The following is a 16,650-nucleotide window of genomic DNA, read 5'->3' on the forward strand; positions in this document are numbered from 1 at the left end:
GCGTTTTTTTTTCGTATTGAGTAAATTGATTTTATGCAGATTATGTGCATCTTTGGAAACGAAATTTGTGTTTAGTCAAATAACGGTGCAAGACGTTTGTAAAAAAAATGCTAATACTAATTAGTCAAAAGTGTTTTTAATTCAGTAGAACAGCGAAACCAGGTGTAAATGAATGCAGGAAGGGGGAAGCCGAGAGAGTGACGTCATGTTGTAAAGCTGCAGGAACGACGGTTGGGGAAGGAATGTTGACAGGAGCTCGGCCAAAGACAGACGGACCCGGCGGTGGCTGGTCCAGGGGCAAGAGGCACGTAGTGGCTGGAGAGGGCGCCTTCCTCCTGTGCAGGGAGAGTCCGCGATATTACAAGAATGGGAGTGATGGTCTCCGAAGTCGGCGTAATGTGGGTATGAGAGTCGGCCAGCTCATCCCCGCGGGGAGGGTGTGGGGATGGGGGGAGGGATCCTCGAAGGTCTCTCAAAGGCGTCGATATATACGAGGAACTGCATCTTCGGCAGATCTCGTGCTTGCTGCGTGGAGGCGTTCATCACGAGATCGATACAAGACGCAAACGTCGGTGGCTGCCGTGGCAAGCGCACAGGGTCGGATTGCGGGACCCGGTTACAATATAGATTAAAATGAAATCAAAACAAAAATTTGTTACGAGAGTGTTCGCTGTGCTGCAATGGCCCAGGTCAGTGATACAAATGAAACAACGGACAAGGTAAAGCGTAATGCGGAGGCGACATTGCTTCCCGTTCTCTCGCCGCATGGTGCCATTGGTCAGGGACTCTTCTTTCCCCAGGAGTCCAGGGACCGGGACCCCGCGTTCACTTTTGCAAGTGTTCGTGGTCGCGACTTCGGGGGAAGGACATGGTGCGCGCGTCCCTCAGGATGTCCGGATCCCGCCGTGGACTCTGGCGCCTCCCCGCAAGCGTACCACGTGCTCCGTTGCGTCTCAGGGTCTCCCCCCCCCCCTATGCGCTCCTCTCCCTCCTGGGGTAAGAACAGCCAGCGTGCACATAGCTCGGAGTAGGAGCCCATTGTGCTCGCTTGGCATTGGTCGCGGGAGGCCGGGGACTGGATCTGCCTCCGAAGATCGGTTGGTGTGTGACCGAAGTTGCAAGAGGGAGGAGGAAGAGGTGAAGGGGAAAAGAAAGGGAGGTGGGAATAGAGATAAAGAAGAAAGGGAGGGAGAAGAGGAAGGGGAAAGAGGTGGAAATGGAAAGTAAAAGGTGAGAGAGGAGAAGAGGGCTGGGGTGGCAAATGTAACCAGAGAAAGAGTGGGAGGGACAAACAACAAAGGAGGGGGAATGGAATGTGAGGAAGTTGGTTGGACACTTGCGATGGTTGTTGTTGGTGTTGATAGTAATGGTGGTGGCGGTAATGATGATGATGATAGTGGTGATGATGATGGTGGTGGTGGTGATGACGATGGTGGTGGTGCTCGGTTTGGGACTTGGTAGGGAAGAACGCTAAGATGATTTCGGTTACATCTTCCTCGACCAGTTGGGGAAGGAACGTGGTGTGCATTGTCGACCCTCCCCTCTTCGTCACCGAAGGAGATGTCACAGTGATGAATCGAATAGCCTGGCGTAAGATATAGGTGCTTTTCAACATGGATGGAGTTTAAAGTAACGGGGTATCACGGGATATTGAAGGAAATAGTTTTGTTTCTTTTTACCTACTTGCGCGTTTCATTTCTCAATATCCGGCGCCCAGACGTAAACTTTTTCATTCGACAGTTTATTTCAATTATTACGTTTAAAGTTTAGATTAGTACCCTGAGGGTCGTGGGGTCGATTCTTTATTGGTGCAGAGCCGCTGCGACTTGTTTCTGTTCGTTTACTTATAGAGCCCCCCCCCCCCCCGAGTTCAAGTCATTCTCAGATTTATAATAAATGTGATAAACGTGGCTAGATGACTGATATTGACGTCATGTCGATGAATGGTGACAGACCGCATGGGAAATGATGATTCAGTAATGACGATGATGATGAATTGATAATTGTGATGATACATATATACATATACCAAAGGCTTTTCCCCCTTACATACACAGATATATACAGTTACACCAAAAGGTCCTTTCCTCCTTATAAGGGCGAGGTTGGCCGAGTCAGAGCGTGTACTCGTAATAATAATATTGATAGTGATGATACCGTTAACGATGGCAAAAATAACTCGCTAAGAAAATCAATAACAATCATATTGATAACTTATAACGTGGAAATGGGCATGGAGAATGAGATCATGCCCTTAAAGGGAAAGACCTTGACGCTAACGTCGCCATAGTGGAGTTGGGGGGATGTGAAAAGTGCACTCGGTCGGGGACGTGGCTGGGGAGGTTATCTCGCCAGGTTGACAAAGTCCAGACCAATCTTCCCTGGCTTAGACCACAGCAACAAGGACCAGACCAACGCCAGTCCAGCCCCATGGGACACGGCAAGTACATAGAACAGAAAAAAGCGTCCACTGGCAGTAGCATCTTTTGCATGCAATCTGTTGTTCCCCCGCCCACAAACACCGATTCCATGAACGCGGGTGGTCCGACGTTGGTGATCCCTTGATCCCACGAATCTACGTAGGGAGGAGGAGTTGGTGGTGGTTGGGTGGACCACCAGGTGCTCCTGGGTCAGGCAAACAGACCCATAACCCCCCCCCCCCCCAAAAGTTCACAGAATACATGGAACATAGTTGGGCGAGTTTATCCTCTCTCTCTCTCTCTCTCTCTCTCTCTCTCTCTCTCTCTCTCTCTCTCTCTCTCTCTCTCCCTCTCCCTCTCCCTCTCCCTCTCCCCCTCCCTCCCTCCCTCCCCCCTCTCTCTCTCTCCTGTAGAAGCTACGGTGGAAATGTTAAGAAAGTGCACACCGACAAGTGAGATAATGATTTTATTTATTTGATTATTTTATTCGTGTATTGAGATGACGGAGTAGAGTGGTGGTAGGCAGGAGACGGGCATGACCCTTTCATCCACGAGGAGCTAAGATGAGAGGGAGGGAAACAAACGGGTAGTGGACGGGAGTGGAATGGTTGGCAGTGGGTGCCTGCCTATGGCTTGGCTACCTCCCTTATAAGGGGGGAGAAGTCCTTGGTAAATAGGTAGATTTATTTATTTATTTGTTCATTCATCACTTCCTACCAACAGTAATAAATCTTCTGTGCTCGTTCACGCCGTGGAGATGAACTTACACAATGAGGCGCCGAGCAGCATTAAGATATGTCACCTGTGCCCTAAGCGTTCGGGGGCAGCCAGGGCTAGAGATAGTCACCAGTGACCGAGTGAGGATCAAGCCAGAGTCATCGTAATGACGTCGAGATGGAAGGGAAACTTAGTGCAGCCGACATCTTCGGCAGACTGAGCAGATTTGGCGAACCATAGGAGAGACACGGGTATCAAAGTCGCGTTACTTGTCCTTATACGGGTTTGCTGCGACCATTAAGCCTTCGGGGGTTCACCTCGCCTGCGTGCCGGACGGCTAATGTCGTGTTCTTTGTATGTGCTCAGCCACTGGGCGGCTGCATTTTGATAAGTGTTTAACGCGCGCGTGCACGCACACACAAAGATCTCCCACCCCATACACGCACACAAACACACAAAGATAGAGAGAAAGAGAGAGGGAGGTGGGAGGACAGGTAGAAACGCCTATAGAGTCTAGGAATGAAAGCTGCGAATATTTTTTTCTTATAGAGGAATAGATTGTCGCTGGTAGTAATAGACGCTTAAACCATTAATAAAAGAGAGGGCATGAATACAGAGGAACGACAATTAAAAAGAAAGACCAGTCGAAGAGGATTGGAGGCGAACACAAACCCAGAAAAAAATATTAGAAAAGAATAGATAGATAGATCATCAACACGAAAATTTCAACAGACATAAATACGGCCGTGATTGCGGGCATGGCAAAGCCTGTAAAGGGGTAAAGTTCACCCCGAGCACCCACAGAATTCAAAGTAACAGATGATCGGGATTTGAGCTGCTAAGACGTTCTGGGACGGGCTGTAGTGGGCAGGACTCGTTTCCTGTAAGACTCGTTTAGGTCTAGGTAACACACACAAGAACGCATAACACTTGTGTACGCACGCACACACACACACACACACACACACACACACACACACACACACACACACACACACACACAGCATAGGCTCTTGTTAACGGAAATTTTCTGAAATATTCCAGTTGTTGGAGTATGTATAGGCGTGCTTGCGTGCGTACGTGTCTGCGTGTGTTTGCGTGTGTACATTGTGTCTGTGTGTGATTCACCATGGTCTTGGGTCACGTGTTGGACTCGTGATGGACAGCTATTTCCTTCCCGGAAGAGAGCTCATATATGATCGATCTATGGGTAATGTTGTGACCTTACACGCACACACACACACAACTTTCCTCCCACGAGAACTGGAGTAACGACTTGCAGGGCAGCGATACTGAAATTATTTCAGCCCTGGGCGGGATTCGAACCCGGACCGCCGTAGTGGCGGCCGGGAACTCCACCAACTGCGCCACGAGGTAGGTGTGTGTGTGTGTGTGTGTGTGTGTGTGTGTGTGTGTGTGTGTGTGTGTGTGAGAGAGAGAGAGAGAGAGAGAGAGAGAGAGAGAGTTTGTGTCAGCATCACTGATATAGGAAATAGAGGAAGGGAGGTGGAGGGAAGAATTTGAACTATGGAAGACTTGAGAGGAGGAGGAGGAGGAGGAGATTATGGGTGGGGGTGGGGGTGGGGGCTGGATGCCACGTGTTGTTAAGTATGGGTTGTTGTCCAGAAAGAGCCAACGGAGGAGAAACAGATGAGCAGCGTGGGAGTCACGCCTGGCTCTCGCGAGGGCTCTAGTAGGTGGGAGGTTTGCATACATGCATGTATACATGTTTGGGACCAGGGATTTCTTGGGAGCAGTCCCTCATCCTTGCCAGCGTCTGTAGGCTGTGTGTGTGTGTGTGTGTGTGTGTGTGTGTGTGTGTGTGTGTGTGTATGTGCGCGCGCGTTTGTGTGTGGGTACGTGTGTGAGTGGTTCACCATGGTCTTGGATCACGTGTTGGACTCGTGATCGACAGCTGTTTCCATCCCGGAAGAGAGCTCATATATGACCGATCTGTGGGTAATGCTGTGACTTTACACGCACACACACACCCCAACTCCTCGCCCACGTGAGTTGGAGTAACGACTCGCAGCGCAGCGATAATGAAATTATTTCAGCCCTGGGCGGGATTCGAACCCGGACCCCCGTAGTGGCGGCTGGGAACTCTACCACCGCATATGTATGAGGGTTTGTGATTTTGGACCTACAGTAGGGGCTTTGAAATGAATGTGCTGGTACTGGTGACACCAGACTATTTATTTCACAACTTTGGGATGACACCCAGGTTGAAAGTGCGCATCAATATATACGGGGGACCTTTATGTATGTGCGTGCGTGCGTGTGGTGGTGAAGATTAGGCAACCAGATGTAGGGGGTCAAATGGTTTGGTAGGCAGGGACACGGGAACCCCAGGCACAAGGGAGCCCCAGGGAGGGCTATTCGAGGGGAGAAAACACCTGAGGTGAATTTACATTAGGGAGCCGATAGTAGGTGGGCGGGGGGATGGGTGTTCACGACATCCGCACGGAATAGGCCAAGGCCAGTGCCCCCCCCCCCTTCCCAATCTTTCCCCCCCAATCCAACCCCCCCACCCGTTCCATCCCCATCCAGTAACCTCGTCGCCTAAGTTGGAAGGGGGGGGGGTGAGGTTTGGGGGAGGCTGGGGTTGGTGAGGATGTGGATACGGGAAGTGTAGGAGTGTCCAGAGGGCGAGTGGATGAATGGGTGATTGAATTAATTGACTGGGCTGTGCAAGATAGAACATTGGCAGGGATAGGGCCCACTCGCTATCCGGGGGAAGGGAAGGGAAGGGGGGAATCTCTCTCTCTCTCTCTCTCTCTCTCTCTCTCTCTCTCTCTCTCTCTCTCTCTCTCTCTCTCTCTCTCTCTCTCTCTCTCTCTCTCTCTCTCTCATTTCTCAAGGTGGGCATACCCGAAATTGTGTGGAAGAGAGAGTGAGAGTGCCTGAGAGAGAGGGGGGAGGGAGGGTAGGGCGGCAGCCAAGGAGCGAAGTTCCACGTTTGACACAAGTTTGCGCGCTGTCTTAGAAAGATGGTGGGTGGGGTGGCAGCAGCGTTGGAAGTATGTGTGTGTGTGTGTGCGTGCGTGCGTGCGTGCGTGCGTGCGTGCGTGTGTTCCGTCCCCGTCCGTCCGTCCGGGGAGGAGGGACGGGGGGTGGGGGAGGGCTATGCTCTCAGTGGCGGCGGCGGATGGCTCTTGCCACGGTGGCCATCTGGAGTGGTTCTTTGCCGCGGTTGCCGTCGAGTGACAGCTCACATCGGTGTGTGTGTGGGTGTATTTACCTAGTTGCATTATACGGGAAGGGAGCTACGCTCGTAGTGTCCCGTCTTTTTATCTTTCAGTATAGTTTGTTCTTAAATTCTTGTATGGTTTTTGCACACACTGTTGCCTCGTCTAATTTGTTCCAGACATCCACCACTATATGTGGGAAGATATTCCTTTTCAGATCTCTTCTATAAATATCCATTTTGAGTTTCTTTTCACGTCCTCTTGTGTGTATATGTGTGTGTACGCGCGCGCGAATGCTGGCACGCGCGTTTCCTGTGTGTATGCGTGTGTAAGTGTAGGCGAATGCTACGCGCGTTTCCTGTGTGTTTATGTGTATGCGTGTTTACTTGTAGGCAGATGCTGACACGCGCGTTTCCTGTGTGTGTGTGTGTGTGTGTGTGTACACTGCTTGCTTGGGAATGTTACAGAAGTTTCAGTTGAGGGGTTGAGGGTTGTGAGGTAGGGGGACAGGGACGCTAGGAGTTGTGTGTGTTTTACTACTGTACCTGCTGCCGTAAAAATCCTATTGACTGGAAGACAGGTGGAGAGATTGCTTGCGTGACTGAGGGAATTCCTCCATAGAGAGGCTCACTCCTCGTCTATTATCTCCACCCCCCACCCCCGTCCCGCTCGAATGCCGTTGGTCGGCTGTATATGATTAGCACTCCCCGATGTAATTCACAGTTATGGGCGTCGGGTGGTGTGACGCAGGGGATCTAATAGGTACAGAAAGGCAGGTCAAATAAAAGGGGAAGTGTCGGATGGAGCCAAGGTGGCCGCAGGTAGAGCTTCATGAGCGGCGGCGTGGGATCTCTTCGTACGCACGAGCCCCTATTGCGCTCTCACCTGCTCATGGGAAACAAACGCTCTCATCAAGCCTCGCCATTTCCCGCTTCCTTAATTCATTAGAGTGACTTTGTTAATGGTAGAAATTATGCAAAGATATGGACTTATGTTTAGCTAATCGTGTACGGGAAAGGCGAACTTTGAAGCGGAATTACTGTGAAGACAAGTTTTCTACTCCCCCCTCCCCTCCCCTTGTAGACACTCAGACAAACCTTTTGGTATTTCATGTGTACAGAATAATGGGTGCAAGCCCTGTTAATTCACTTGCTTAACTTACGTAAGTCGGAAATGAAAGTCTACTTTTAACGAGCAGTACCTCGTAACCATGACATCAAAGGAAAGCAAAGTTGCCAGAATATACTCCGTTTTCTTTGACACGGGGACTCTGGAAAGGGGTGACTCCAGGTCTTATTGATAATCTGGAAATTTAATCACTTATTTATGAATCGGGTGAAAGGATTTGGGCGACACAGGTCCATGGCATGAAGTAAATACAGTCTAGTTCACAGTTTCTTAGTAAGATGATCTGTACGCGGAAGTAATCGATGACAGAATACGTCGAAAAGCAGATTATCATTCAGCCGAGGTGCAATGCAGTTTACGTATACTTCCAGGCCTTTCATTTTCCAAACCTTAACATGTTCTTAAAAGCGCATGATGCCAGTCCACCTCACATCTTGCGTCAGAATTCGCTGATTTCCAGCCTTTAGACTGGAATAGACGTTTGTGTAACGTTGTGATGGATCTATGGGCCCCAATGAGTGGTTTGGTATTCACCATTTGTGTCGTGCTCCGTCACGGGTTAGGAAGGAGTGGCGGAGGAGGAGGAGGTGGTGGCAAAGAAGAAGTAGGAGTAGCTTGCAACACCGCACAGGTCCCGGCAGCAGCAGCAGCAGCAGCAGCAAGCCACCAGCATGGCTTTCAAGCGGGAGCGAGTGTTACTTTCACTAACCATTCGTTGATGAGATAGGGTGCTCTTGCGGGCTGATTGGCTGTGCATGTGGAACTGTAAGAGGCTCAGGGAGGTCTAGATGGGAGCTGGAATGATGTTATAACATGTGGGTGAAATTGGAGTCTTTGATACACGAGTCAAACTATTGTATAAATGACATTGAACGAAAGGTGGTGGTGCTAAGGGAAGAAGAAAGTATCTTTGGCGTCGGCCGTCCTCTTTGGCGAATGACCATTTTGTCAACGTATCGGTAGTTTTGTCACATTATCTGCAGCCTTGGGGAAATTGTTAAACATGCCGCGGTACTGAAAGGTGAGGAGAAAGGGGAATGGAGGAGAACATAACGAGATTCTGCCTGCTGGCCCAGTAGAAAGAAACGAGCCGATGATACTTCTCGCCTCACTACCGAGGCTTGACTGTAAAGATCTCGCGGTGGAGAACGCCGGGTGATTTTATTCAGGATTGGATGGGGCTCAGTGTATATTTGAGACCTCAGTGGTCGTCTCTTCGGCTGCAGTATTATCTGATGTTTGTAGTTATGACGTAGGTACGCCACGTCACGATGTCGGAAGAAGGTAGTTATCCGCGTGGTGGACTCTTCCTAGTTTAGCGTCGTATTCCCTGGTTACCATTTCAAGGCATGACGCTCCTCCAGGAATTCTTGCAGATCAGATCTGATCTAAAGATGGTCATGCGTCGATATTATTTTATTTAATAGGCGGATATGTAATATATATATATATATATATATATATATATATATATATATATATATATATATATATATGTGTGTGTGTGTGTGTGTGTGTGTGTGTGTGTGTGTGTGTGATGTGGGCTACCAAATATTCGCTCACCTGTTCCTCATTGAGTTGATCAAAAATAGTTTATCAGTGATTTTTATGTGTGCGGCGTATGTGATGAATCTACATTACAAGATTTCTGTCATGTTGGAAATAAATGCACAGCACTACCACCACCACCACAACTACTACTACTACTATTACAATTGGTACTATTACTGCTATGTATAGATTACTACAAAACCATTCTATACTAAAGTTCCATGCAGGGTATCGACTATAACACGTTATCAATACTTAGGATTTTTAGCAATACTTATGCGAACCTTTCACACACCATTCTGTGAAGATTAAAAGCGAATCAGCAATCAAAGAAGAATACGGATCACTTTAAAGTTGTTCCTTCGGTCAACTAACCCTCTTGTTTGTTGATTTCACCGCTTCGTTGCTATTTTGTTTTCAAGAATAAACTGTGGTTATCAAAAAACCTGTCAGGCTGCTTTATTCATTTGTGGGACCCCCTTTTAATAGGATATTGGTACGCTTTTTTTTTTATTGTCTTCTTCAGCCATGAAAGCTTATCCTTTGTTGGCCCTCACCAGGCGATGTAGCTGATATGTTATCCAGTTGGTGTATTTTAGCACGTTGTGGATAGAAACAAGGAGCCATGTAAGAAATATTTCATAGTAATTTTTAAAGTATATGAAACCGCTTAAAAAAAAATTGTCATATAATTGTAATCAGATACTTTTACATATCTACACTATTATTCCTTCAAAGTATTCTCCATACGGAGCAATGCACCGGTCCAGACGTGTTTCTTAGTGTACAGAACAGTTCTGGAATTCTTGCAAATATATATTTAACACCGTCGTTTTCTTCTCAACTTCCTCCACATCTGCAAAGTTTTCCTTTGAAGACTTTCATTGGAAAAAAATCACAAGGAGCAAGATCGGGTGAATAGGGAGGGTGGGTAAGTGGCCATGCCATTTTTGGTGAGAAACTTAAACGCTCTTGGCTGTGTGCGCTGGCGCATTGTCGTGATGAAACCACCACTTTGCCACAGGTTGGGGCGTTTCGGTCTCGATGCGTCTCGCAAGCGCTCTAGAACTGCCAAGTAAAAATTCTGGTTAACAGTTTGACCAGGAGGAACAAATTCTTTGTGGACAATTCTTCGCGGATCGAAGAAACAAATCAACATCGTCTTGACTGGACTTGACGCGTTTTTTTTTTCTTGGTGACGTTGGATGCTTCCATTTACGTGACTTCTGCTTCGTTTCCGGGTTGTAGCCATAGCACCAGCTTTCCTCACCAGTGATTACCTTCGAAATAAGGTCTATATCAATTTCCAACTCATTCATTCGTGACTTTTGATGCTCCGTGAGCAAGCAAAGCACCAATTTCGCTGCAACTCTTTTCATTCCCAATTCCTCGGTCAAAATTTGATGGCAGGAGCTCCAGGACACACCAGTCAAATCAACAAGTTCGTCAATTGTTCGGCGACGGTCCTCCCAAGATAAGTTAATGAATTTTCGTGATGTTTTCATCCGGTCGGGAGGTTGACGGTCGCCCTGAACGAGTTTGGTCTTCCAGCGACAATTGATCATTCTAGAGTGTACAAACCACTCGTAAATTCGTGTTTTATTCATGGTAACACCTTTGCAAGCTGTTAGAAACATGATAAATGTTTCGGCTGCCGCCCCCCCCCCCCAAAAAAAAAAGAATTTCACGGAAGCACGTTGCTCCTTGCTTTCATCCTTTGTAAAATAGACGAAATGGCGCGAAACACTCGGAAGCAATAACGAACCACGGGTAGTACGTCTCCCCACGACGACCCCAGTGATAAGACTAATGCCTAACGGTTGTCTCGTGCTGCATCTAGCGGCGGAAGACTGAACTATAACGGGTTTGCCCCCACAGAAAACTATTTCGGTTACTTTTGGGTACCCCCTTGTACAAATTGCATACGGTAATATAGCAAACATAATCACAATAACGCGTGACTAAATGATATTGCAGAAATCACAGGGAAAATAAAGTCGGAATACTAAACGTTTTCGTCTATTACGACATCCTCAGAGTACCTGAGGATGTCGTAATAGACGAAAACGTTTAGTATTCCGACTTTATTTTCCCTGTGGTTTCTGCAATATGATAATATAGATTTGCATCGGTGATCACGGTTGGTTATATATTAAGAAGAAATATGAGTATTTCTAACATACATCATGGATTGTAAATTATGAGACGGTTCGTCGTTCAGTCGAGGGCTCGGTGTTATATTTTAGCAAATAACAGGTTACAGGTCTGCAGGTCAACAGTATGCGTCGCCAGATATATGGACTCGTTTTTTGTGGTACATCCTCAATTTATTTCACCTCTCTCTGTTTTTAATGACTGGTTAATTCTCCATATCACTTGTATCTGTCCATTAACTCTTGAATAGGTTCGGCACAGCGAGCGCATTCGTAGTTTTTAAATACACAGTTGGCACGACCGTTAAACATTACCTGTGCATCCTTCTCGGGGAAGAATATGAATAGGTTTTAGTTACTTTCGTCGCCAATGTTGAGCTTTGTGCCTTTTTGTTTAGCTCAGATAGGCATCCTCTATCCCTCACCAAATCAGTTGGTACCTTTTAAAAAGGTTCGACACTGGTTATATTCAGTATGTCCTTTCTTAATGAGAATAACTCCAGCGAACTAGTTGGTTTGTGCTGCCAGCTTGTTCATTGAAAATATATTTATATTTGCAAAAAGTCCTCGCGTAGGACCCTAATTTTTATTTAGAATACAAGCAGCGGCTTCGCCGCACCCGGCTATGCCGGGTTGCTTGGCCTGCGGCGCTTGCTCGCTTCGCGCCCTGGGCTACTCCCCTTTCTGTCTGAAAGTTCCTGTGATCGGCTTTCACACCATTCTTAACGAAACTCTTGTAGGCTGAGAAGTAATGGCACGTAAACGCCTTATCGCCGATTCTTGATATATGTTAGAAAAATGCCTTAACGACTGATGAGATTTTTTATATTTGAGATTTTAGAGATCTACGGTTTCGGGAAAATAGACGGAAACGTTTTATAGAAATAATTATATATTATATTGATGTCATGGTTTAGTTTTATAGTACTTTTAAAGTGTAGGAGTAAATCCTTGATCATTTGATTTTGATTTTGATTTGAAGTGCTGAAGGTTTGCGTCGCTCCAGAAAGAAAAGTGTCTTTGCACATTTATTGAGATAGCCTAGTACTAGAAGTCAAAGGTAGATTAACTTGTGTATTTATTCAAAAAATCTTTCTGAGAGAGAAAAAATCTATTGCAAACCGAACAGTCAAATTGGGTGATGCAGTAACATTATTTATGGAAAGTACATTTGCAGATGATGCAATATATAGGAAATGAATAAGAACCATACATTCATAAGAAAATAATGAATTCACTGTTCACTACAGGTAAGTAAATATCTCAGGTATTTTCAGTTGTAAGAAAATGTAGCCACTTCAGTATAGCCAGGCTCCACTATCATACCAAGAAGTTGGGAGTGCAAGACTCCAAGGTGCTCTTGGAGGATAGTGGTCCCATCTGGCAACATGGTTTGCACCTCCACCTCTTGGATGCTGAACACAGTAATATAGATTACTCACAATCGCTTGTATATTCAAACTAAAGTAATTTTAATTGTTGGTAGTAAAATATGTTGTTGGTCATCTACTATGCTGTGGACTGGGAAGGGGGTGGGGGTGTAACTTGTGTTGTTGGTTGGGATCACTTCAGGAGTGCCCAGTTGAAGTTGATAGAGATCTTGGGCCTGGTCTAGAAACAGTGTCAGGTTCTGTGGATGTGATGGTGGTGGAAGATGGGCAGCTTGATAGGCTCTTGACAACCATCTTATGGGCACATGTCATTAGCCCTTGATTGTGTGTATTTATTCTGATTTTAATTATTTATTTATTTTTTACAGGCACTGGATGGATTTTTGTTTGTGGTGAGTAAAGATGGGAAGATAGAATTTGTGTCGGAAAGTGTGACTCAGTTTATCAAGTTTTCTGCAGAGGATCTCTCAGGCAAGAGCATCTACAACTTCATACATGTTGGAGACCACACCCGGTTCTCCAATTCTTTTTCAACTATTGGTGAGTTGCATGGGATACTTTTACTTGGGATTCTATGTGTAGGTGTTAAAGTGGGGATGAATTTGGTGTTTGTGTGCACATGTCCATGCAATAGTGTGTGCAAAAACCATACACAAATTTAAGAGCAAACTAGACACTGTGAGATACAAAGGCGGGACACCATGAGCGTAGCTCTCCTTCCCATAAAATACAACTAGGTAAACACACACACACACACACACACACACACACACACACACACACACACACACACACACACACACACACACACACACACACACACACACACTTCAACGAACGGACGGCTTAGAGGACGTTCTGAAGAAAAGTGAAGTTTTGTGGATCCCAAAGCAAAGGAAGTGCCTATTGTATTTACAGGGTGGGGGGGGAATTGCTCGTGGGGTAGTGGGAAAGTAGGGAAAGAGGAGAAGGGGAGGGATTGCTGGGGAAATGGAAGGAAATGAGGAAAGAGAAGACTTGGCCCAGGCAGACAGGCGAAAGGTAAACAAACGGCCCCCCGACCAGCTGAGTGACGACGAAATGTCTAATAAAAATGTAAAGATTAGAAGTATAGATAAGAGCAATACAGTAGAAAGTGATGAGAATATTTTCCAGGGATTTAAAGAGGGTGGGTGGGACACAAACCCCCCCCGACTGACAAGACTAGAAGAGAAGGTCGATAAGATGATCAAGGACTTGGAGTGTAGGTTCGGTCATGTTAACAACATTGTACAGAGGGTTGAAAAATTGGAAGAACTAGAGAAGGCGAACAAAAACTTAACTAAGGAAATAGAAGACCTAAAAAGACAGTTAAAAGAAGTAAAAAAGGAGAATGAAGAGTTAAAGATGAATAATAAAGAAAACAGAGAGGGATGGAAGGCAATTCAAGAAAACAGTAAAGTTGCATTTACTGACATAATTAAACAGCAAATGAGAGAACAAACTGAAGACTCAGTTATTAAAGTGATGAGACAGAAGGAGAATATAGTAAGAGACTTAGCTGATAAAAAGAAATGTATAATTATATTAGGAATGGAAGAGAAACATAACCCAGATAGAACCTCAAGAACCAGTGAGGAAAATGAAAAAGTAAGCAGTTTACTAAAATTAGTTCAGGAAGATGAACCAGAAATTATGAAGGAAATTGAGGAAAAATTCAGGCTCGGAAAGTATAGTACAGATAAGACCAGACCAATTAAGATTAAATTCAGGTCACAAACGATGGCAGAGAATATCTTATCCAAAACAGGGAAACTAGCAACAAGTGAACAATATAAAAAGGTATGGATAAAAAGGGAAATGAATAAACAGGAAAGAGAGGAAGAAAAGCAGAAAAGACTCGAAGCTAAGAAAAAAAAAACGAGAGCAGAACGGAGTCAGAAAAAGAGAGATTCTATTGGAGAGTAGTGAATATGAAACTAAGGCAGTTCGACATACAAGCGAAAAACAAAAGGGAAACAGAACACAATGGAAGTGGCAGAAAACTAAGAGTGTCTTACACAAATATAGATGGATTAATAACAGGATTGAATGAGCTGAATGATTATTTGAAAGAAAAAGAACCGGACATAATGGGAATTGTAGAAACAAAATTAAAAGGCCCACTACCACCCAACAGTGTAGGTCATGATGCATATAAATATTGGATTAGAAACAGAGAGAAAAAGCAAGGGGGTGGAGTTATGTTCCTGACTAAGAAGGATATAAACGTGAGGGGTGTCATATATGGAAAGAATACAGTAGAGATGATTATGATAGAAGTGGAAGACAGAGATAAGAAGAGCAGAAAGTTTGTGATAAATTATGTGCCTCCGAAAACAGCCTCATGGGAGGAGAGTGAACATAAAAAGTATGTTAGAGGACACAAAGATAACATTAAATAAAATAATGGAAGATGGAGGAAGAATAGTTATGATGGGCGACTATAATTGCAAAGAAATCTGCTGGGAAGAAATGACAGTAAAGGGTGGAGACGGCTCATGGGGAAACGCTCTACTTGGGATGATTAATGACCATACAATGACACAATGGATACAGGAGAACACTAGGTATAGAAATGAAGAAGAACCATCGAGACTAGACTTAATAATTACATCTGAACCTAGAATAGTGGACAAGATTGAATATAAAACACCAATAAGTAAAAGTGACCACATATTGATTGAACTGGAACTTAATGAAGAAAAATATATGAAAAGAAATGAACAATATAGAAAAGGAAGAATGATGTATGAAAAAACAAACTTTGATCAAATAAGAGAATTCTTTCAAAAAGAAAACTGGGAAGAAATATACAAAGAAGAAACAACAGTGGAAGAGAAATGGAATATTTTGACAAAAATTTACAAAAAAGGAGTGGAAAAGTATGTCCCAAGACAAAAACAAGAAAAAGAATATGTAAAATGCTGGTACAACAAAAGTTGTAGGGAGTTAAAAGACAAAAGAGACAAAGCCTGGACCAGATGGAAAAAAGACAGAAGACCTGAAAAATGGAAAATATATACCGGTTATAGAAATGAATATGTACAAACGTGCAGAGAGGAAAAGAGAAAATATGAAAAAGATGTTATAGAAAAGTGTAAAGATCAACCAAAACTATTCTACAGATTTGTAAACAATAAACTGAAAAACAAACAAGACTTGGAGAAATTAAGACAAGGGGGAGTTGAATACACTGAGGAAATTGAAATGGCGGAAATTATGAACAAACATTTTAAATCAGTGTTTACAAGGGAGAACATACAACCTGAAGAGATTGAATGGAAAAAGAAAGTCCCCCCTATGGAAGAAATAGAAGTAACAAAGAATGAAATATTGACACACTTGAGTAATCTTGATGTCAGAATATCGCATGGACCAGATGAAATAGCAAACTGGATTCTGAAAGAATGCAGGAATGAACTGGCAGACAAAATACATAGCATACTAAACAGTTCCTTGAAAGAAGGAAAAGTTCCAGAAGATTGGAAAAAAAGCAAATATAGTACCTATATATAAAGGGGGAAATAAAGAAGAACCTACCAACTATAGGCCAGTCTCTCTAACAAGTACAATAGCAAAAATTTGTGAAAGAATTATCAAAAGTAGATGGGTAAAATATTTAGAAAAAAACAAAGTGTTAAATACAAGGCAATTTGGATTCAGACAAGGACGATCATGCGTCACCAATTTAATATGTTTCTATTCAAGGCTAATAGATATAATACAAGAAAGAGATGGATGGGCGGACTGTGCATTTCTAGACCTAAAGAAAGCTTTTGACAAAGTACCACATAAGAAGTTGCTTAAGAAATTAGAAACTGAAGGAGGAATACAGGGCAAACTGCTAAATTGGATGGAAGACTTTTTGCAAGAAAGAAAAATGAGAGTAGTGATAAGAGACCAACACTCAAAATGGGATAAAGTAATAAGCGGTATTCCGCAGGGAACAGTTCTGGCCCCAATAATGTTTGCTATATATATTAATGATATGGATGAAGGAATTGAAAGCTATATGAGCTTCTTTGCAGAGGATGCAAAACTACTAAAAAGAGTGAAAACAGAAGATTGTGAATCACTACAG

At 44.4% G+C, this 16,650-nt stretch overlaps 1 protein-coding gene across 17 annotated transcripts in view; it reads left to right on the forward strand.

The window, feature by feature from the left end:
- Window positions 1–16,650, forward strand: part of LOC143028642 (uncharacterized) — a 614,584-nt gene that overhangs the window by 404,974 nt on the left and 192,960 nt on the right. For all 17 annotated transcript variants that reach the window (XM_076191067.1, XM_076191062.1, XM_076191063.1 and 14 more), the window contains one exon: window positions 12,917–13,088. In XM_076191067.1, the coding sequence (XP_076047182.1) occupies window positions 12,917–13,088 (172 nt within the window). The remainder of the gene's footprint in view (window positions 1–12,916; window positions 13,089–16,650) is intronic.

Source organism: Oratosquilla oratoria, chromosome 9 (assembly GCF_046742065.1).
Source record: "Oratosquilla oratoria isolate Oo_2021 chromosome 9, ASM4674206v1, whole genome shotgun sequence".
Taxonomy (NCBI): Eukaryota; Metazoa; Arthropoda; class Malacostraca; order Stomatopoda; family Squillidae; genus Oratosquilla; species Oratosquilla oratoria.